Source organism: Leucoraja erinacea, chromosome 5 (genome assembly GCF_028641065.1).
Source record: "Leucoraja erinacea ecotype New England chromosome 5, Leri_hhj_1, whole genome shotgun sequence".
Classification (NCBI taxonomy): domain Eukaryota; kingdom Metazoa; phylum Chordata; class Chondrichthyes; order Rajiformes; family Rajidae; genus Leucoraja; species Leucoraja erinaceus.
The window spans coordinates 84,454,720-84,479,084 of NC_073381.1; the positions used below are offsets into that span (position 1 = coordinate 84,454,720).

General features: G+C 44.2%; 1 protein-coding gene across 4 annotated transcripts in view; it reads left to right on the top strand.

The window, feature by feature from the left end:
* LOC129697502 (cullin-9) overlaps window positions 1-24,365 on the top strand; it is a 143,391-nt gene that overhangs the window by 6,009 nt on the left and 113,017 nt on the right. For all 4 annotated transcript variants that reach the window (XM_055636136.1, XM_055636135.1, XM_055636137.1 and 1 more), the window contains exons 2-4: window positions 6,463-7,083; window positions 10,453-10,607; window positions 13,032-13,550. In XM_055636136.1, the coding sequence (XP_055492111.1) occupies window positions 6,474-7,083; window positions 10,453-10,607; window positions 13,032-13,550 (1,284 nt within the window). In that variant the 5' untranslated portion in view covers window positions 6,463-6,473. The remainder of the gene's footprint in view (window positions 1-6,462; window positions 7,084-10,452; window positions 10,608-13,031; window positions 13,551-24,365) is intronic.

A 24,365-nucleotide genomic window follows, 5' to 3' on the forward strand; every position in this document is an offset into this window, starting at 1 on the left:
GAGGTGGAGAAGAGGAGGAGAAGAGGGGGTGGGTGGAAAGTGGGCGAGGAGAGAGAGAGGTGAGAGTGAGGGGGAGAGAGAGGGGGTGCTGAGAGGGTGGGGGTGAGGGGGAGGGAAGGGGGAGGGGGAGGTGCAGGGGGGGTGGAGGGAACGGGGGTAGGGGTGGGGGGGGAGGGGGGGGGGGGGGGGGGGGGGAGGGGGGGGGGGGGGGGGGGGGGGGGGGGGGGGGGGGGGGGGGGGGGGGGAGGGGGGGGGGGGGGGGGGGGGGGGGGGGGAGGGGGGGGGGGAAAAAGAGGGAGAGAGAGAGAGGGGGGGGGAGAGAGGGAGGGGGGGAAGACGAGGGAGGGGGGGAAGAACCATTTTGCAGGTAGTGCTTTTTTCTTCAAACTAACCATATTTTCATTTTCAAACCACATTATGGGTACTCACAGCTGTGGAGACATTTTTTCAGTGTTATTCAGAGCTCTGATTGAGCCACACCACTTGCAGAGACTGATTGGGGGACAGAGTCCCTCCCCCTCCTCCAGAAGGGGAGAGAGTGATGGGGGGGAGAGAGAATAGTAAGATCGAGGGATAGGCGGAGGAGAGGAGGGGAGAGAGAGAGAGAGAGAGGGTGCCTTTTTACTTCAACCCAAACAACCATTTGCAGGTAGTGCTTTTTTCCTCAAACTAACCATATTTTCATTTTCAAACCACATTATGGGTACTCACAGCTGTGGAGACAATTGTTCAGTGTTATTCAGAGCTCTGATTGAGGCACACCACTTGCAGAGACTGATTGAGGCACACCACTTCCTTGTTTTATAGTCCCTCCCCCTCCCTCCAGCAGGGGCAGCAGAGCGAATGGGGAATTTTGTAAAAACATTAATATCTCTGTCATTTTTCATCGACGGGAAAAATCCTCTACACACATCCGGCGGAGGAGGGCTCTGAGCGAGGTGGCCAAAAATGGCGGCTGTAGGTGGCGCCGTTCTCTCGGAAATCGCAGCACAGAAGGCCAAAACGGTCAAGAACAGAGATTTAGTAATATAGATATGACAGTACCCTATATTTTATGACTTGAGGAAGGGTCCTGTGAAATCTATCTATCTATCTATGTTGATCTGCAGGCTATATTCGTTTTCCATTTGGCACGGCAACTATATCATACAGCCCTTAACATCCCTGCTTCTATACTATGGTGTAACACTATGATCCCCCTCAGTGTGTTAGGCTCTAAGACTTTCACTACCTATGTTACGTAGTCACGTGCTTAATTCTGGCCTCTTTCTGTCTTCATGGTCTGTTACCACCACTTATGTACTCTTCTTTCATTATCACAGCACAAACGGTAGAGTTTCGTCAAATATGAGAATCCCAGTGCTGGGAAGGAGGTCAGGGTTAGTTGATATTTTTGTCTTCAATTATTAATCAATTATTATAATCATTATTAAGAAAAATTAATTAAAAAATTATTCCCAATTAAAATATTATTCCCAATTGTTCTAATCCATCTCCCCAACGTCACAATTTCAAATTCCTAGTATAAATGTATACTAATAACAAATTTCCCAAATTAAAAAAAAAAAAATCTGAGATATTGGCTTCTCCAATCTCATCTAATACATGGCTAGTGTGGCATCTAAGTCTCTTTTTGAACTCAATTCAAAAGATAAGAAATAGGAAGAAAACAAACTTAAAACACCGATTAGACAAAACAACTTGCATTTTTTCATCTCTCTGTTGAAAGTTAAGAGAAAAAAAGGCATAAACTGTGTGTGGCTCCAACCCCACACAACGGCAGCTTCTTAAAGAGACACACACCACCTCTTAAAACACACGAGTCTCCACAAGGATTTATCATGTAAAAGAGCAAGCTCATTCAATGACATCCTATTTCACCTGAATTATAGGATTAATTCAACATTCACCCAGAACCAGTTCCACAACCACGTCACAATCTTTAATCTTACTTTACACCTTTTTTCTGTGATATTCACTCACACGTTGCCACACCTCATACAATATGCAGAATCTCACAGAATCTGACAAGACCATTCTGTCTACTACAATCTTTGGTTCTGTGGGGACCAATATGCAAAATTCGCCTGGGAGACTTTGTCGTAGCCACTCGTATGGGCGAAGCACTTTATAATGGCCAGGTGGACTGGGATGGTTGAGGCTTGAAGTAATTGCTAGTGTAATAGCCAGCGTTGTCTTTAAGTTGTGAAAGTCGTCTTCTTGTTGGAATGAGAGAGTTAAATGAAAAAAAGATTAACCAAGCCCAGAAAAGCCCTCATCTGCTAGAAATGGGTTGGTATGATTCACAATGGGATGGTCCAATTCCTTCAGTCAGGATCTTGGGCGCTGTGATTGGATAGTGATCCAGATTGTGATTGGTCAGACTCTCTGTCATTCAGGGTCTCGCCGTACCCCACATCCGTCGTTCACTCAAAACTCTCCTCCCTGTCTCTCTCCAGCAGAGGTGAGCTTTGTGCCAAAAGTTATTGAAAGTTTGCAGGCAAGTTTGCTGTGATTTAACGTTCTTGAGCAGCCTTGATTTTCATGCTTTTTTTTACCTTTTCCAATCTTCTTTAATTTATCTGCTATTTCTCTCTCTGGTGCTCTGTTGTTTAACTCTCTCACTGCTGGATTCAGTTACTCCTTCTTCCTCTTCTGCCTTAGCCCTTTCTCAGCAGGATGCTGGAGCCTCCCCCCTCCCTGCGGGATCTTATACGGGGGAGGTGGTCTACACTATTCCCGACTTTGTTCCTTCATCCCCCCCCCTCTTCTATAAACAGGATCGCCATGCACACAAGTGGTCTCTGGAGGACTTAACGGTACCGAGTTTGTTCTAAACCACTAATTGCTTGTTTTCTGAACTTCTTATCAGTGCTTTCTTTCTCTCCCTTGGCCTTTTTCACTTGTTCCTCTGCCCACTGGCAGATTACTTTTAGGATTCAAATAACACATGTGTTACACTGGCGTTCCCCCGTCACTTTTGTCCCAATTGTTACCCGTTATTGCAGTGTCTTTTAACACTTACTTAATTGCAAACGACAGACTTTCTACCTGCGGAGTCAATCACCGACTACTTTCCTAGTAGCAAAATACGGGCGTTCCCCCGTCACTTTAATCCAGAATATTCCCCCATAGCCGCGAGTCTCTCTCAGCCCGGCTACTTTGAGAACGACAAATTTTTAGTTTGCTGAGCCAATCGCCGACTACTCTCTTGGTAGCAAAAACATGCACAATTGGTCTTACCTTCGTTACCTTATTATTACCTTATTACCTGTGTTAAGCAGGGAACCAGATCAACGTCTGACGAATGACCACAGATGTTCCCGGGAGCTTCTACGGGAGCTTGGTCTCAAAGGGTCCGATTACAGCTCAGTTTTCTCCCCGTCCAGTCCCGGTCACTCTGCAGCCTCTTACGCAGTCATTTGTTGATGGCCCCAGCGAAGATCATGCCGACTACGCCAATGTTAAGGTTCATTTGTTAAAACTGACACTCACAATGGGTTAGGTCAGTGGTTCTAAACCTGTGGGTCGTTTGGGGCTTTGCCGGGGGGCATGAAGGGGACACAAATAACATATCAATTTGTTGAACCCATGTTTAGGAACCTAACAAAGATACATACCACATACAGTATTTTGTTCGGGTATGTATGTACTGGGGCCAAAAAGGTTAAGAACCACTGAGTTAGGTAAACCAACACAAGCTTTACTGATCATCAGGGATACCGAGTCTAGTATGTAACAGACTCCCCTGAGCTACCACTCTAATGAGCAAAGACATACAGCATATTTTATAGTACTTTGGAAAAGTAGTCACATGTTTATACAGAGTTGCAGCAATGACGTTTAACACAAATCAATCACAGGCTGTGCCCGTTCAAAGTATACTTGTCAGTAATACAATACACCTGCCATACTCTGGTTATATCAATCACAAACTGTAGTTACAACATTTCTAAACAACAGGAACTTAGTCAAAAGCCCAACATTTGCAATTCCATCTTAACAATGGAAGCATCAAAATACGCCTGCGGGCCGGATGATTTTGGGTTACGGGCCGGATTCGGCCCAGGGGCCGTAGGTTGCCGACCCCGGATTTAAAGTTTTAAAAGTACTTTCAAGCAGCCCGAAAACTCACCCATTTCGGGGGAAAAACTGGAGTGACGTCACAATCCACTCGCAAGGCAGGACGGGACACTCCGGGAGGGAGGGGCACTCCAGTGTGCGATGAACGAGGAGGCGTGGCGCGCGATGCCCGATGGTGCTGGAGCTGCAGTGAGGGCCGAGCCCGGGATTGGGATGGAGCCGTGACCGGGGCCGTGAAAGAAGAGGACGAGTCTGGGTCCGAGGCCCTTCTCCCCTGGCGGTCCCCCCTCTCCCTCCCTTTTTCCCCTCCTCCCCTCCTCCTCCTCCCCCCCTCCCTCCTCCTCCCCTCAAAATAGGGTTTGCTATTTACTTACCGGATTTCTAAGCATCTCCTCCTCCCCTCCCCAATCTCCTCCTCCTCCTCCTCTCTTCTTCAGGACCTCCCCTCCCTACTTTATTCTTCTTCTCCTCCCTCTTCTCTCCTCCCTCTTCCTCCCCCCTCCCTCTTCCTCCCCTCCCTCTTCCTCCCCTCCCTCCCTCTTCCTCCCCTCCCTCTCTCCCCCCACTTTATTGCCCACTTTAATAGTAAAACAGGAAGATGAATGGGGTAATTGACTCAAAATCTCTAATTCCAACAATATCTGCTAACGTAATTAGCGTAATCACAGGAATCTTGCTTTTAGGTGCTTGTGTAGTTATTTTCCATGTTCAGTTATTTGAATTGTTCTAAAAGGTGGTTGGTTTTTGTCCAGGCTCAGAATTATTCCCTTACATATTTTCTTCCTCCTTGGCATTTGGCCTTGGACTTTGCACAGAGGTTACTCCTCAGGTGGGCACCGACTGGACCGTCTAAGAATCCTGGACACAAAGGCTTTGCCAAATGATTTGTTTAGTTTAGAGATACAGCGCGTAAACAGGCCCTTCGGCCCACCGGCTCCAAGCCGACCAGCGATCCCTGTTTGTTTAGCAATAAATCATTATTCTGATTCAAGATCTTGTGTGTGTCTTGACTCAGTACCTCAATAGTAGTTTAAGAACTCAGTTTCTTTTATTCTCATTTACATAAATAGCCTGAGATTTTTTAAATTCATTTAATCAATATAACCATACATTTAGAGCCTTTTAATTGCTGACTTTTGCTTTTTATTTTTCCTAAAAAGTAATTACCCTGTGCTCCATTTCTGGGCTTTGTCAGTGATCGTAGATTGTATTAGTTTTTGTAGCAGGATTTTTTGACAGCTGGGTATGACATGAGTGCAATCAAGTCTGCATACGGAGAAATTGCAGATGAGGTTTAATCTGGACAGTGTGTGGTGATGCATTTTGTGAAGTCATTTACAAGAGGAAAGTATGCATTAGATACCTTAGGAGCATTGATGTGCAGAGGGATCTTGTGATGTATGTCTATAGCTCCCTGAAAGTGGTAACATGGTATGATGAAGGAGTACAGCATGCCTGCTTAATCTGTTGGGGTATTAAGTATAATATTTATTAAGTTGTGATGCAGCTGTATAAATCTTTGGTTTGGCCACATTTATACCATAGTGTGCAATTCTGGTCACCACATTACAGAAAGGAAGTGGGTGCTGTGGTGGGGTGCAAATGTAGTTCACTAGAATGTTTTGTTGGAAAACTAGGCTTGTTTTCCCTAGCACATCAGATGCTGAGGGGTGACTAAGGATATAATTTATAAAGTATATAAAATGATTAAAGGTATAGATAGAGTGGATCGTCAGAATTGTTTTCCCAGCCTAGAAATGTCAAATATGGATGGTTTGAGAGTTTAAAGCAAGTTTAGAAGGTAATGTTTTGACAAATGGGGTGGTGCACTGCCTGGGGCGATGGTGGAAGCAGACACTGGAGCTACATTTAAGAGGCATATTGATGGATACGAAATAGAAGGTTACAGACCATGTGTAGGCAGATGTGATTAGTTTAGATTGGCATTGTGGTTGGCAATGACAATATGGGGTGAAGGGCTTGTTCCTGTATTGTACTATCTTCCTATTCTGTGTTCAATGTCATATTTTTCGGAGCTGTATGAATTCTAAACCTGTAGGGACTTTGTCTTGAATTGAGATTAGACTATATTCTTGTGTATTCAGTATATTCTCATGTTGGCAAGATTGCTAATCTAATTCATTGTTGCTGCTCTCAAAAGTCTTCTCGCAACTGCAACTAATGTCAGATCAACAGAAGAGCTAAAATGTTGTTGCAATTTTAAGAATAAGTTGTTGCAATACAGTAAAATGATTCCAGCAAGGCGTGACCGATAGTCAGACTTAGAATCCGAGCACCAAATATTTTGCATCTGTTGGAAAATAGCAGTTAAGTATTGAAGAAACTTTACTGTAAAGATATTTGTGCTTTTTTGTTCAGGTACTGACGATATGGGAGAGCGACGTAGCAAAAACCTTCTGGTCCAGCTGGGGCCCAAAATGCAGGCATATCCTGAAGAGCTGATCCGACAGCGCCGCTCACCTGATGGTCTTACAGAGTACCTCATCCGCTGGAATGTACTCACTATAGATGATGGTGGAGGTGGAGGCAGCAGGAACAATGGAGGAAACAGTTCTAGTGACAACAAAACAGACAATATTTTAATGTGGATGTCAGCTGAAGATGTGTATGCCAACTGCCCTACTCTCCTTGGGAAACGGAAACCTGAGAGTCAGAGGGTGAAAGTAGAACAGGAGCCAGTGAATGTTGACTCGGATGTCACGTTTGATGATGTAGAGTTACTTGACATGAAGGAAGACGTCAAACATTTAGTACAAAGAGCAAGGCGGCAGATGTCTTGCATATCTGGGCCAGACTCATCTCTGAACATTTCACTCACAATACATATTCTGAGTGCTTACGCTAGTATCGGTTCACTAGTTGGTGTGTTTAAAGAGACGGGAGCTTTGGATGTGCTTATGGAACTACTCTGTAACAAGGAAACGCAGACGCGCAGAAGTGCTGGAAAGATGCTCCGTGCTCTTGCTTCACATGATGCAGGTAGGTTGTTTATAATTAAATAACATTTCAAGCACTGTATGACTTGGTATGACATTAATGGAAAGGTCTGAATGTAAGACAACAGTTGGCTTAAAATAATTTGCCCTTTGTAGAGCTCAAAGATCAAATGAATTAAATTGTACATACAAATACTCTTGGAAGAGATTAGTCATATTTTAATGTGACACTTTAAAGATTGTCTATGAGGTGGAGTATGAAGTAGGAGTAAGCCATTCAGCACTTCAAAATTACGCTGCCATTCAGTAGACCATGACTGGCCCAACATTTCATGTCCACTCTTCTGCCTTTTCCCCATCAGCCTTAATTTCATTGCTCAGTTTCTGGTTCTAAACTCTCCCATGAGAGTCAAGGAATCGTGTATTTCATGAGATTGCCTCTCATTCTTATCAACTCTGAGTTGAGTTTCAACCTGTTTAACCTGTCCCCGTAGGGTAATCCCTCTATGGATCACAAGCTGCTAATGTGAAAAATGCCCCCCCCCCCCTTATTTCTGCTTGCTGTTTCCTGTCTATCGACCAATAGCTCATGTTAATGTATTACCTTCCATAGAATGGGCTCCTAATATTACACCCAATACTCATTAATAAAATTGCTTATCTCCTTTTGCCTTAGTAACAGGATGTTTTTGTGTAAGCTAAAAGAACCTGCGTTGGACAAAAGCCACTTTGATAAATTTTTATGTTGAAGGGTGAATGATTTGATCTTCTGCCAGGTCAGGTCGGGGGGAGTTCCCCCCCCGCCACGGGTACCATGTAATCCCGTGCTACCTGCTCCATGGTCGGATAGGAAACCATCTCCCCCACCTGGTTTGCCAGGTGAGGAGGGGGCTGTGGACCCCCAGCAGGACCAAAAACAAGACCTGTCAAAGCGCGGATGAGTTTCTAGCGAGCCAATGGCCATCAACACTTCTGTAGAATTTGCGATCACTGTTGTACATAGCATTGTAAGGAATGGTGATAAAGAACACACACCAAAATCCTATACCTCCGGTGGCGGAAGCCCGCAGGAACTGGAGGTCAGAGATGTGTGGTGCGTCCGTTACCGTTCCCGTTGGAAACCAGCTCCACTGCGTCGCTAATGTTTTCAACGGTGATGAATAAATGCACAAATCATTTGTCTTTTACTTTTTCAAAGAATCATAGGCATATTTGGCTCTTTATGTCTCTTTATAAGTGCTATCCAGTTAGTTCTGGGACCCTGACTGACAATGAAACCAGTTCTTCGCTCATCTATCTGTCCCTGACTCCCTTACCTGTGAGAATAATTTCTCTTTATCTGTTCCATCAATAGCATATTATTTCATGTGCATCAATCAAATCTTTCAATAAACATAGAGCCCCTGTTAGGATTCTTGGTTGGATTTAATATGAACATGGTGGGAGATTAATATGTTATGGGATGGAGGCCAAGCAGCTGGCTATGGAAGTGTGATAGGCGGGTGTAGCGTAGCAGGAACCCTTCCAAAGCAGCAGGCAAAATGGCAACGTTTTATATAAAGCTATAGCACAAAACAGGACCATTGGCCCATTGAATCCACATCAAACATCAACCATCCATTTATACTAATCCATCAATCCCATGGTACAAGAAGTAGATGCTAGGCCGTTAAGGGCTATTTCCACTTTGGTGGAGGGGAATTTAGGGTTCAGGAAGGAGGAAGACATTTTATAGACACCTGTGTGGAAAATCTCATTGGAGCAGATACTGGTGTAAACTTAAGGAAATGATATATTTGTCAAGTCCTCTGAGAGTTTTATACCTCACTCGGATTGCCTCCAGTACAGAGGGAACATGGCTGCAGCTAATAGAACTGCCCTCCAGTGCTAAATGTGTGGAGGTTGCATGTTCTTCTGTGGTCATGTGGTTTTCCCCCAGGGCCTCTTGTTTTTCCCACATTCCAAAGGTGTGGGTTGGATGATTAATTGGCCACTATAAATTGCTCCGACAATGTGTATCTCAAAGTTACCTTTCATCGTTTCTTAAAACATATTTTAAATTGCTGATACAAAATATGCATTTCATCCCCATGATTCATTAAGAAATCTTTGAGCATTTAATGACTGGACTAATGCTATTACAGTTTTTCATAGGATTGAACAAATGGATTATTTATAATGATGTCTGACCTGCAACTCATTGCTCAAAAACAAGCCCTGGCATTTGGCAAATTAGCATATACTTTGATTTGTCAAAGTAGCACATAATCAGCAATGTTTGTAGCAGTGATTCAGCTAGTCTCACTGCAATATAAATTACTGGTTTAATTTGACACAGTGGTGTGAATTTTGCTAATTAGACAAGCTAATATTCTTGCAATACTGCCACTTGCATCAGAAGGTGGCCTCCAAAAACTCCATTTATATCTCTCTAAAATTGAAATTTGCCATCTTCTTTCAGTGGACTTGCAAGCCACATAACTGCAAAGGTAAATGCTAAATTGATGGACTACTGTAACATCAGCGAGGAAATTGTACTAATTATCTCCTTGATATTATTTTACAACACTGGAGAGTATTCTGAGATAGTGTGATCTGGGAGTATAGGTGCATGGTTCCCCGAAAGTAGCATAACAGGTGGGCAGTGGTGAAGACAGTGGGAAGGATATTGAGTACAGAAGATGGGACATAATGTTGCAGCTGTACAAGTCATTTGACCATAAGAAGGATGGCATTAAGATGGAAAGGGTGTTGAAGAGATACACTGGGAAGTTAGCAAAACTAGTGGACTTTTGGTCCGTAAGATGAGGATGTGCTGACTTTAGTGAAGTAAACAAAATCATGAGGAGCATGGATAGTATAACATGCAAAGAAATGGACCTAACACCGACCGCTGTGGAACTCCACTCGTCACTGGCAGCTGACCGGAAAAGCCCCCCTTTATCCCACTTTTTTGCCTTTGCCAGTAAGCCAATAAAGGAATCAAATCAAATCTTCTAACTGACGTTTCGGGTCAAGACCCTTCTTCAGACTATCCATGCTAATATCTTGCCTCTATTACCTGACTTTAGCCAGTTTTAACATATGCTTCTAGGTACACTGAACCCTCATTCTTAATTATGGACTCGCAAATCTTGCCACTTATGTCACCTATAATTTCCCTCCTTATGCCTTGCTTGCTTTTTTAACAGTGGAGTTTGTCTTTTGTCTGGTTAACTAGTAGAGGGAAAACTTGAATTTCTATAGAATTTGTCTTCATTGGAATGTGGCTCCAAAGTCATTCATAGCCAAGAATTCTTGGTTTATTTTAACCGTTGATGTTGTCTAATTGACATACAATCAAATAAGAACCAGATGTGTTTTGAACTCGAGTGTGATTTTGGCTGAGATGTGCCGTTGTATTCTTATGTAGGTAGCCGAGCATACGTGCTTCTTTCCCTGAGTCAGCAGGATGGGATTGAGCAGCACATGGATTTTGACAACCGCTACACCTTATTGGAATTGTTTGCAGAAACCACCTCCTCTGAAGAACATGGAATATCATTTGAAGGAATTCATCTTCCTCAGGTAATGTAATTTCCGGTTCATTTTGTATTCTTGTTTATTACCAGGAAAACACTCTTAAAAGAAACAACCTCTTATTCATAATCTTGTCAAAAATAAGACCACAAACCAACAATTTGCTGATTGCTGGTTTATTGTTTGGTGATGGAGGAGGCTCTGCAGCAGTCTGGGCTTACCTGGATCTAGAACCGCTCCAGTACATCGAGTCCGTGGACCGGACTTTGAACTTTTTGTAAATGGTGACTTGTGCATGTATGATCTCAGCAAAATAAAATTTCACTGTGCAATGTGCATGTGACAATAAAGCCACATTAAACCATTGACTGATCAGCTTAACTTTGCTGCTAAATCTTGTTGGAAAATAACATAATCTGGAAGAAAATAAATAATTACATGGGTTAACTATTAATTTGTCCAAGTTTCTCTGATTGTCACATTTCTTCTGATGGCACCACCTTCCATACCACTGGAATTTTCTATCAATCGGTTTCTATAACTACATCTAACCATCACCCATTTCTCGTGGCGTGAAATGAACTGCATGGTGATTTTTATGCAGTTGGAGATCTCAGGAGATTAAGATGAATCATCCACGTGGACTTCTCAATGTCTTTGCAAATGCTTCAGCCCTATCACTCGTATTTTGAGCCCCACCATTGTGGAGGATGGAAATGTTCTTAAAAAGACACAATGTGCTATAGTAACTCAGCGGGTCAGGCAGCATCGCTGGAGATGGATAGATGATGTTTTGGGTTAGGGCCTTTCTCCCATTGATGCTTTACATGTCCTGCCACATCTAGTATTGAATGGCAGTGGATAACAAGGAGGAGAAACTAAGAATATTTCCAAGTAGACATAAGGAACTGCGGTAGCTGGTTTACAAAAAAAGACAAAGTGCTGGAGTAACTCAATGGGAGAAAGGCCCTAACCCAAAACATCAATTATCCATCTACAGCACTTTGTCTTTTTTTGTAAACCAGCTACCGCAGTTCCTTATGTCTACTTGGAAATATTCTTAGTTTCTCCTCCTTGTTATCCACTGCCATTCAATACTAGATGTGGCAGGACATGTAAAGCATCTAATCTGTTGGTAGGCAATTTTTTTGGTATGTATATATTTTATTTCCTTTAGTTTGCATATAACAATGTGTTCCATAATGACGTTGTGTTTCAGAACCCACGTCAATACCTCTGCCTCCTCAGAATGCTAAGGAAATTTGATATGTCTCCAATAACTCATACCCACTTCTACGGATGCATCAATCCTATCCGGATGCATAGCTCTGCCTGAGACTACAAAACGTTGCAGAGAGTTGTGAATATAACACAATCCGAGTCCAGCTTCCTATGGAAACATGATCAAGGACCGATCACACACCAGACATTCCCTATCCTGTTGCATAGAAGATAGAAAAACTTGAAAGATATTCGAGCAAATTTGAAGACAGCTTCTTCCCTGCTGCTCTCAGATTCTTGAACAGACCCCTCAGATGTTAGGGATGAATTCCCATATTTCCAAACTTAAATTTTTTCCCTGTTGCCAGCCAGGCAACCTTGGCAGCTTTTTAGGTTGCCAAATGACAGTTTAGGTGGTCATTTAAGACTGTTTGCATGACTCGTGTGATAATGTGCTCGGACGAAGTGTGTAGTTACCAGTTGGAATTATGCTCAATGAAGCATTCACATATTATTTCTGCTTCAAATAAAGTCACAAACTAAACATATTCACCAATCAAGACATGATATATACCACAATGACATGCAGCAAAATTATAATACAGTATCTCAACTCTTTTTACACGTTGCAATTAATGCAATTTCTATTAGTTCTTTCCACTTCCAAACAAAAATGTGGTTGGATTATTCAGCGTATGATCAACCTGTGTCAATAAATCCTGGACCATGGTAACATATATGCTTAACCATGCACACTACAGATTGATGCAAGCATGTTTTCTGTGAAGGGCCGAAAAAAACGATGACATGGCCATAGCATGGGTCGTTATTGCTATTGGCACAGAAACACTCTCGCTTCCCACATAATTTATCCATAACAAAATATACAGGTTGCAAGGAAATTTCTAAAGGCGTTTTATGATAATAGCTGTTAAAACCGACTATACCCATCTGACAGGTTAAACATTATACTAACTGACAAGAGATGGCCAAAGGACATAACTGCAGCAAATGTTCTTTTGGTAATATGTTTAAAGGTGTCAAAACGCCACATTACCAGACATTCAGATTAGATGTACATGCTGTGAACAGCAATGAAGATACCCAGTTTGTACGCACCAGATTTAAAAAAAATGATTGATAAACGCTGTAGAGAGACAAACATGACTGATTTCCATGATTATCACAGGTGGGTTTAACAGTAAATAATGCATTAACTGAATGGTTACGTGTTTTTTATTTCCATTTCAGATTCCTGGTAAACTCTTATTTTCTTTGGTAAAACGTTACCTGTGCGTCACCTCATTGATGGACAAGTTAAATAATAGTGGACAAGATGCAAGTGGAGAACGGCAGGAATTTGCTGCTTTGCATCTTCCTGAGCCCACTCGCCTGTCACGTGAGTTTGAGTTCACCATGGCAATGGCAAATCTGATCTCTGAGTTAGTTCGTGTCATGGGCTGGGATCGGAATAAGCAACATGATCACTGCATTGGGTCAATGAGTGAGGCACTACCCAGAAACATCAAATCAATATTTCAGCCACGGAGCATGACCACCAATAGTTTACTGATACCACAACCTCAGAGAAAAACGGCTACAGCTTACAAATCACGCTCAAACTTTGCCAGTCGAGGCAGTTATGTGGAATATATACAGGAACATTTGAAGGCAGGCATGTCTGTGAAAATGCTGGAGGATTATGAGCAAGTCAGTTGTGGAGATGAAGGGGAGTTTAGATACAGTAATGATGGGACCCCCCCAGTGCAGGTAAGGACATGTTTAAACTAACTTGATGTGTTACTTTGACCAGATGTAGCTTGACCTAAAATGGTTTTGGCTTTTCATCAAATAGTAAGTGTGTTTTGGAAATGCACAATACAGAGCTGCCAAGTAGTTAGGATTTTCCGTATTTTGTACGGAAATGCGATAAGATTACGGATGTACGGATTTGCTTTGTAAAATACGGATTTTAAAAAAATCGTCCCGACTTCCTGTTTCATCTTGCTGCTTAAAAAATGCAAGGATATAAAAAATCATATTGTAACTCTAAAAATTATAGCAGATTAAATCTATTAGTATCTTAAACGTCAAGATCTGGATGATTATTTTTGTAAGCATTGATCTGCTTGTCCCGCGACAGGTTTAAACAGCGCTGTCAGTTTAGCGCGAGGGAATTTAAACGAACAGTGTTATGGGTTCTAATTATAGCACTACCAGCTGGAGCGCTATGCCTTTACATTTAGCCCTATGGGCTTTACACATAGCGCTATGGCCACAGCGCTATGGGTCACAGACTGTTCGGGGAGGGAGAAGGAGAGAGGGAGTAGGAGAGAGGGAGGGAGGAAGAAAAAAGGAAGGAGAGGGAGGGAGGGAGAGAGGGAGGGAGGGAGAGGGAGGCTTCCAAAATGACTTCTACATCATCATCTGGTGCTAAAAGCAGGAAGCAGCCGTTCAAACAGCAGTATACAAAGAGATGGCAATGAATGCACTGTCAAGTAAGGTGCATAGAAGACATGTCAATTGGTTACAAAGTAATGCATTCTTATACTCTTACATGGGTATGACCACATATATTAAAAAAACGTTTTTTTCAGCAAAATGGCACTGCGTAAAAATACTGATTTCCTCTGCAAAATACTGATTTTCAGGTACTAGAATACTGAAATGCTCTGACAAAACTTGGCAGCTCTGACAATATCTGATAATCGTTTTAGGTCACAGACTAATGAAAATAACTTGATTATTCAATGGTCCATTTTTATTCCCATTCTGCAGCAGATTTGGTTTGTTGTCAACATCGCATCTTTTCTTTGGCCACATAATCACTCTGCCTGAAAATTTCTCATAATAAATAAATGAAACCAAAGCCTCTACGTGTTACCATATACATTCCTAACAGATTTTGTTATAATTTAGAATTTTGCTATATAATCATGTTAAAGGAAATGTAGAAAAATGTATTTAAAAGATTTTAATCAATTTTCTTATTTGCATTATAGAAGGAGAATTTACAGATTATCTTAATTGGCAGTATGCTATCCGGAGAATTGATAGAATCTCCTGTTATGATTTACATAATTGGACCTTGGTATAAAATCTAAAGTATAGCTCCTCTAACAGAGTAGATTCAAGTAAGGTTACAAATTTCAGCTTATCGTCGGCAAGGTGATAACTTCAATGTTGAGTTAATGGCTCCTTTCGCCCCACCCACTCTCCTGTGCCCTCCCCACTCTGGTGCTCACCCATTTATCGCATTATCCTGCCCCCATTCTGGGGTCTGGGGTGACGGAGAAACTGAAGGAAATCCACATTAGGCAGGAAATGGTCCCTTTTGGCCCTTCTAATCACCCATGAGTTCCTTCCTACTTGCTTTATTTTCCTCATAAGCCCCTTAAACCTGACATACACTTCCTTTTTCTTCCTAAATGTACAACCTCATTGGCCACCCATAGTTCCCTTACCTTGCCGTCCTTATCCCTCCTCCTTACTGGTACATGCTGACCCTGCTCTTTGATCAGCTGAGCTTCCACATGTCACCTGCGGAGTTACCCATTAACAACTGTTCCCAATGTACCCCTTAGCTCCTGCCTAACGACATTGTAATCTGCCTTGTAATCGGTCCGAGTCAGCATGGATTTACGAAGGGGAAATCATGCTTGACTAATCTTCTGGAATTTTTTGAAGATGTAACTAGGAAAATGGACAAGGGAGTGGATGTAGTGTACCTGGACTTTCAGAAAGCATTTGATAAGGTCCCACATGAAATGTCATTGGCAAAACGAATTAAGGAAAATCCCAAGGCTTTTTTACGCATGTTAAAAATAAGATGGCATCCAAGGAGAAGATAGGACTGCTCAAAGATAAGGGAGGGAATCTATGCTTGGAGTTGAAGGATGTTGGTGTAGAACTAAGCGAGTACTTTGCATCTGTATTCTCTGGGAAAAGTGACGTGGGACAGGGAGATCAGTGTGGAGAATACAAATATTCTAGGACAGTGAGATCAAGAAGCAGGTGGTGCAGAGGCTCTTGACCATTAAGATGGATAAGAACCCAAGGCCTGATGGGATCTATCATAGATTACTGAGAGAATCGAGGAAACTAGGCCGCTGAGCGTGTCAGTGGTGGGGAAACTATGAGAGACTTCGAGATAAGATTTACTTCCATTTGGAAGAGAATGGGCTAATTAGGGTTAGCAAGCATGGCTTTGTACGCGACAATGTCTCACTAACTTGATTGAGTATTTGAGGAGGTGACAAAGGAGATAGATGAAGGTAGGGTGGTGGATTTTGTATGTGTGGATATTAGTAAGGCTTTTGATAAGATCCCTCATGGTAGAATGATCGAAGAGATTAAGATATACAGGATTCACGATGGCATGGTCGTATAGATTCAGAACTGGCTTATTCATAGAAGGTAGAGGGTTGTGAAAGGTTGATATTCTGGCCTGAGGTCTGTGACCAGTAAAGTTCCGTATGGATCTGTGCTGGGACCTCTGCTATTTGTGATATATATATATATATATGTGTGTGTGTGTGTGTATGGGTGTATATATGTACATGTGTGTATATATATAATATACTAGACCAAGTGCAGACCCGTTGGGTCTGTTCCCCCCAACGTGCGGTTTGTGGGGGGGGGGGGGGGTGCAGCGTCACACACACTAACTATCTCCCCCCCCCCCCCACTCACGCTAATTACCCCCCTTGATATTATATTAATATTATTAATTTGCTCCTTTTACCCCATAACCACCCTATCTACTGACGCATAGCCCCCAACTTGCAGTCACATCTAGACTGCAATGGGGGGGAGGGTGGGGGGTAGAGAGTGAGGGCCGAGAGAGAAGGGGCAGAGACACAGAGAGAGGGGCAAGAGAGAGAGAGGGCGTGGGCGAGGAGGAGAAGAGGGAGGGGTGGGTGAGAGGGGAAAGGTGGGGGTGGGGGGGAGGAGAGAGAGAGGGGGAGTGGGGGAGGGGGAGGGGGGGGGAGGTGAGGGAGGTGGGGGAGAGGTGAGGGGGGAGAGGTGGGGAGCAGGGAGGGTGGAGGGAAGGGGGGTTTAGGGAGGGAGTAGGGGGGGGGGGAGGGGATGGAGGGGAGGAGGGGGGAGAGAGGGGAGGAGAGAGAGGGGGGAGAGGGAGGAGAGGAGAGGGGGGGGGAGAGGAGGGGGGGGAGGAGAGATGGGGGGGTGGGAGGGGGAGGGGGGTGAGGGGAGAGAGGGGGGGGAGGGGGAGGGGGGTTTAGGGTGGGGTGGGGGAGGGGATGGAAAGGGGGGGGAAAAAGAGGGAGAGAGGGGGGGGGAGAGGGGAGGGACGGGCAGGGGGGGGGGGGGGGGAGAGGAGAAAAGGGGGGGAGAGGAGAGGGGGGGGAGGGGGAGGAATGAGGGGGGGAAGAGGGGAGAGGAGAGGGAGGGGGGGAGAGGAGAGGAGAGGAAGGGGGGGGGGGGGGGAGAGGGAGGGGGGGGGGGGGGGGGGGGGGGGGGGGAGATAGAGTGCCTTTTTATTGCAACCCAAACCCCCCAAACAACCATTTGCAGGCAGTGCTTTTTTATTTTAACCATATTTTCATTTTCAAACCACATTAAGGGTACTTACTCACAGTTGTGTGGACATGTGTTCAGTGTTATTCACAGCTCAGAGAAATGTGACCCTCTGCCTTCCTCCAGCTTGCAGACTAATTGAGGCACACCACTTCCTGGTTTTATAGTCCATCCCCCCTGCCGCCAGCGGGGGCAGCAGAGAGAATGGGGAATTCTGTAAAATCATTAATATCTCTGTCATTTTTCATCGACTGGAAAAATCCTCGGCACATATGCGGCGTAGGGGGGCTCTGAGCGAGGTGGTCAAAATGACGGCCGTAGGTGGCGGCGTTCTCTCGGAAATCGTAGCACAGATCGCCAAAACCGGTCAAGAACAGACTTTTAGTAATATAGGTGTGTGTGTGTGTGTGTGTGAGTGTATGCCAAAACATACACACATGTGTGTGTGTGTGTGTGTGTGTGTGTGTGTGTGTGTGTGTGTACACACACACACACATATGTGTGTATAACTATAAAACTATGTGTGTGTGTGTGTGTGTGTGGGTGTGTGTGTGTGTGTGTGTGTGTGTGTGTGTGTGTGTGTGTGTGTGTGTGTGTGTGTGTGTGTGTGTGTGTGTGTGTGTGTGTGTGTACGTGTATACACAGTGCATTCAGAAAGTATTCACTTCACTTTTTCCACATTTTGTTACGTTACAACCTTATTTTAAAATGGATTAAATTCTTTTTTTTTTATCATCAATCTACACACAATACCCCAGAATGAAGAAGAGAGAACAGGTGTTTAGAAAAATTTGCGAAGTAATTCACAAGAAATAACTGAAATATCACATTTGCATAAGTATTCAAACCCTTTGCTCTGACACTCAAAATTGAGCTTTGGTTCATTCTGTTTCCATTGATTATCCTTGAGATGTTTCTACAACTTGATTGGTGTCCACCAGAGGTAAATTAATTTGATTATACATGATTTGGAAAGGCACACACCTATCTATATAAGGTTCCACAGTTGACAGTGCATTTCAGAGCAAAAACCAAGCCATGAAGATGAAGGAATTGTCCGTAGACCTCCGAGACAGGATTGTGTCAAGACACAGATCTGGGGAAGGGTATAAAACAATTTCTGCAACATTGCAGGTCCCGAAGAGCACAGTAGCCTCCGTCATTCTGAAATTGGAGAACTTTGGAACCACCAGGAATCTTCATAGAGCTGGCCGCCCGGCCAAACTGAGCAATCGGGGGAGAAGGGCCTTGGTCAGGGAGGTGACCAACAACCCGATGGTCACTCTGACAGAGCTCCAGGGTTCCTCTGTGGAGAAAGGAGAACCTTCCAGAAGGACAACGATATCTGCAGCACTCCACCGATCAGGCCTTTATGATAGAGTGGCCAGACAGAAGTCACTCCACAGTAAAAGGCACATGACAGACTGCTTGGAGTTTTCCAAAAGGCACCGTAAGGACTCTGAGACCATGAGAAACAAGATTATCTGGACTGATGAAACCAAGATTGAACTCTTTGGCCTGACCGACCTCGGAGGATCGGCCGCGAGCCCGGTGGACTCGGCCATGAGCCCAATGGACGACATCGTCGGGAGCTCGCAGGTCACAGGTTGGTGACCTGTTCTCTGGAGCTCCCGCGACAACAGCTGCGTCCGCTGGACTGGAGGGCCGCAGCTTCGGCAGCTTCGACCACCTCGGGCCGAGGAGTTGAACCGGCCCGTTCGCGGAGCTTGGATTCAGCCGCGGGACTGACATTACTTACCATCACCTGTCGGGGTCACAACATCCGAAGCCTGGATCGCCTCAGCGCAGAGGGAGAATAAGAAGAGAAGAGACAAAGACTTAAGACTTTTGCCTTCCATCACAGTGAGGAGGTGCCTGGTGAACTCACTGTGGTGGATGTTAATTTGTGTTTATTGTGTGTTTTTGTCATTTTTTACTATATGTAGGACTGCAAGGCAACAACATTTCGTTCAGACCACAAGGTCTGAATGACAATAAAGGCTACTTTGACTTTTGACTTTGAATGCCAAGCGTCACGTATGGAGGAAACCAGGCACCGCTCATCATTGTGAAGCATGGTGGTGGCAGCATCATGCTATGGGGATGTTTTTCAGCGGCAGGAACTGGGAGACTAGTCAGGATTGAGGGAAAGATGAACGGAGCAAAGTACAGAGAGATCCTTGATGAAAACCAGCTCCAAAGTGTTCTGGACCTCAGGCTTGGACAGAGGTTTACCTTCCAACAGGACAATGACCCTAAGCACACAGCCAAGACAATGCAGGAGTGGCTTTGTGACAAGTCTGTGAATGTCCTTGAGTGGCCCAGCCAGAGCCTGGACTTAAACTTGATCGAACATCTCTGGAGGGACCTGAAAATAGCTGTGTATCAACGCTCCCTTCCAACCTGACAGAGCTTGAGAGGATCTGCAGAGAGGCATGGGAGAAATTACCCAAATACAGGTGTGTAAAGCTTGTAGCGTCATACCCAAGAAGACTTGAGGCTGTAATCGCTGCCAAAGCTGCCTCAACAAAGTACTGAGTAAAGGGTCTGAATACTTATGTAAATGTGATATTTCAGTTATTTCTTTTTAAATCTACTTCACAAAAATTTCTAAACACCTGTTTTTGCTTTTTTATTATGGGTATTGTGTGAATATTGATGATTAAAAAGAATGAATTTAATCCATTTTAGAATAAGGCTGTAACGTAACAAAATGTGGAAAAAGTGAAGGGGCCTGAATACTTTCTGAATGCATTGTAAATGTCGTAGAAGTAAATATAGATAGGTTGATGAATAAGTTTGCTGTCGACACCAAATTGGAGGAGTGGCAGACAGTGAGTAATGCTGTCAGTAGATAGGGTGGAATATAGATCAGCTGCAGAGATGGCAGATGGAGTTTAACCCCAGCAAGGTGTGAGGTGTTGCACTTTGGGAAGTTGAATGTAAGGGGAGAGTATATAGTTGGCAAGACCCTTGACAGCATTCATGTGCTGAAAGATCCTGGAGTCCAAGTTCATAGTGCATTAAAGGTGGCAGCATAAGTGGGATAGGGTGGTAATGAAAGTGTATGATATGCTTGCCTTAATTGCTCAGGACATTGAATATAAGAGTCAGTAAGTTACGATGCAGCTCTATAGGATTTTGGTTAGGCCACATCTGGGGTGTTGCATGCAGTTCTGATCACCACATTACAGAAATGTGGAGGCTTTGGAGAGGGTGCAGAGGAGATTTACCTGAATGTTACATAGAAATATAGAAAATAGGTGCAGGAGTAGGCCATTCGGCCCTTCGAGCCTGCACCGCCATTCAATATGACCATGGCTGATCATCCAAATCAATATCGCATACCTGCCTTCTTTCCATATCCCCTGATCCCTTTAGCCACAAGGGCCACATCTAACTCCCTCTTAAATCTAGCCAATGAACTGGCCTCAACTACCTTCTGTGGCAGAGAATTCCACAGATTCACCACTCTGTGTGTTGCCTTGATTAAAGGGTTTCAGTTGCCGGGAAAGGTTGAATAGACTCTGATTATTTTCTCTGCAACATTTGGAGGTTGAGGGGAAACGATAGAAGTATATAAAATGATGAGACATAGATAGGGTAGACGGTCCGAACCTTTATCCCTGGGTGGAAATGTCCTACGCTAGAGGGCATAGCTCGATGGTGAGATGGGGGGAAGGTTAATGGAGGTGTGCTGGGCAAGGGTATTTTGTGTATTAACCAGCATCTGCGGTTCTTTGTTTCTACCTGGTGTTAAGGTGATTCCAACTTGCGTAAAATCTGACATGTAAGGGTTTGTGGAGCGTAACCCTTACGTAAGTCGATGAGTGTCTGTAACTTGATCAGCTGGGAAAGTGGGCCGCGGAATGGCAAATGGAGTTCTAGTCAGAGAAGAGTGAGATGTTGAATGTTTGGAAGTCAAACCAGGCAGGAACTTCACAATGAACAGTAGGGCTCCTAGAAGTGTTGTAAAGCAGTTGAATCTAGGTATCACCGGTAGGCAGGGTGGTCGAAGGCTTTTGGTTTGTTGACCACCTTCAGTCAGAAAATTGAATACAGTAGTTGGGATGTTATGTTACAGTTGTCCAGGATGTTAGCAAGGTCACACTTGGAGTATTGTATTCAGATTTTTGGCACCATGCTATAGGAACGAGTCATTAAGCTGAAATGAGTTTTGAGAAGGTTTACATGGATGTTGCCTGAGTTATAGATAGACTTTGGGCAGACAATAGACAATAGGTGCAGGAGTAGGCCATTTGGCCCTTCGAGCCAGCACCGCCATTCAATGTGATCATGGCTGATCATCCGAAATCAGTACCCTGTTCCTGCCTTCTCCCCATATCCCATGACTCTGCTATTTTTAAGAGCCCTATCTAGCTCTCTCATGAAAGCATCCAGAGAACCTGCCTCCACCGCCCTCTGAGGCAGGTGAATTAGTACGTGTTGGCTGGAGTAGGTAAAATTGTGAGAGGAGAGCACGGGGGATGGTGGTGTTGATGGGGGGGGGGGGGGGGGTTCAGTACGGGATGGACGGGGGTAGACAAAAGTGCTGGAGAAACTCAGCGGGTGAGGCAGCATCTATGGAGCGAAGGAAATGGGCAATGTTTCGGGTCGAGACCCTTCTTCAGACTGTTCCCCCCATTCTTCTTGAATGGGAGGATCAGTACTGGATGGATGGATGGGGGGGGGGGGGGGAGATCAGCGCAGGATGAAAGGGGGATCACTACATGGATGTCAGTACCGTGTGGATCGTAGGGTCTGTGCAGGATGAATGGGGGATCACTACAGGATGAATGAGGGGAAGGTGCAGGGTAAATGGAGGGTGGGTCAGTACGGGATGAATGCGTGGATTAGTACAGGATGGATGGAGGAGAAGTGCAGGATGGATGGGAAAGGGGTAAGTACAGTGGGAGTGGTGTACCGGCCACCTAACAGTAGTAATGGAGTTGGGGATGGCATCAAACAGGAAATTAGAAACGCGTGCAACAAAGGTAAAACAATTATAATGGGTGACTTCAATCTACGTATAGATTGGGTGAATCAAATTGGCAAGGGTGCTGAGGAAGAGGATTTCTTGGAATGTATGCGGGATAGTTTTCTAAACCAACATGTAGAAGAACCAACGAGAGAGCAGGCTTTTCTAGACTGGGTATTGAGTAATGAGGAAGGGTTAGTTAGCAGTCTTGTTGTGCGTGGCCCCTTGGGCAAGAGTGACCATAATATGGTTGAGTTCTTCATTAGGATGGAGAGTGACATTGTTAATTCAGAAACAAGGGTCCTGAACTTAAAGAAAGGTGACTTTGAGGGTATGAGACGTGAATTGGCCAAGATAGACTGGCAAATGGTTCTTAAAGGGTTGACAGTGGATATGCAATGGAAGGCATTTAAAAACTGCATGGATGAACTACAACAACTGTTCATCCCAGTTTGGCAAAATAATAAATCAGGGAAGGTAGTGCATCCGTGGATAACAAGGGAAATCAGGGATAGTATCAAAACAAAAGATGAAGCGTACAAATTAGCCAGAAAAAGCAGCCTACCAGAGGACTGGGAGAAATTCAGAGTCCAGCAGAGGAGGACAAAAGGCTTAATTAGGAAAAGGAAAATAGATTATGAAAGATAACTGGCAGGGAACATAAAAACTGACTGCAAAAGTTTTTATAGATATGTGAAGAGGAAAAGATTAGTTAAAACAAATGTTGGTCCCTTGCAGTCAGAAACAGGCGAATTGATCATGGGGAACAAGGACATGGCAGACCAATTGAATAACTACTTTGGTTCTGTCTTCACTAAGGAAGACATAAATAATCTGCCGGAAATAGCAAGGGACCGGGGGTTAAGTGAGATGGAGGAACTGAGTGAAATCCAGGTTAGCCGGGAAGTGGTGTTAGGTAAATTGAATGGATTAAAGGCCGATAAATCCCCAGAGCCAGATACGTTACATCCCAGAGTACTTGAGGAAGTAGCCGCAGAAATAGTGGATGCATTAGTGATAATTTTTCAAAACTTTTTAAATTCTGGAGTAGTTCCTGAGGACTGGAGGGTAGCTAATGTAACCCCACTTTTTAAAAAGGGAGGGAGAGAGAAAATGGGGAATTACAGACCAGTTAGTCTAACATCGGTGGTGGGGAAAATTCTGGAGTCAGTTATTAAAGATGGGATAGCAGCACATTTGGAAAGTGGTGAATTCATTGGACAAAGTCAGCATGGATTTATGAAAGGTAAATCATGTCTGACGAATCTCATAGAATTTTTCGAGGATGTAACTAGTAGAGTGGATAAGGGAGAACCAGTCGATGTGTTATATCTGGACTTTCAGAAGGCTTTCGACAAGGTCCCACATAAGAGATTAGTATACAAACTTAAAGCACATGGTATTGGGGGTTCAGTATTGATGTGGATAGAGAACTGGCTGGCAGACAGGAAGCAAAGAGTAGGAGTAAACGGGTCCTTTTCAGAATGGCAGGCAGTGACTAGTGGGGTACCGCAAGGCTCAGTGCTAGGACCCCAGCTATTTACAATATATATTAATGATCTGGATGAGGGAATTGAATGCAACATCTCCAAGTTTGCGGATGTCACGAAACTGGGGGGCAGTGTTAGCTGTGAGGGGGATACTAGGAGGCTGCAAGGTGACTTGGATAGGTTGGGTGAGTGGGCAAATGCATGGCAGATGCAGTATAATGTGGATAAATGTGAGGTTATCCACTTTGGTGGCAAAAACAGGAAAGTAGGCTATTATCTGAATGGTGGCCGATTAGGAAAAGGGGAGATGCAACGAGACCTGGGTGTCATGGTACACCAGTCATTGAAAGTAGGAATGCAGGTGCAGCAGGCAATGAAGAAAGCAAATGGTATGTTAGCATTCATAGCAAAAGGATTAGAGTATAAGAGCAGGGAGGTTCTACTGCAGTTGTACAGGGTCTTGGTGAGACCACACCTGGAGTATTGCGTACAGTTTTGGTCTCCTAATCTGAGGAAAGACATTTTTGCCATAGAGGGAGTACAGAGAAGATTCACCAAACTGATTCCTGGGATGGCAGG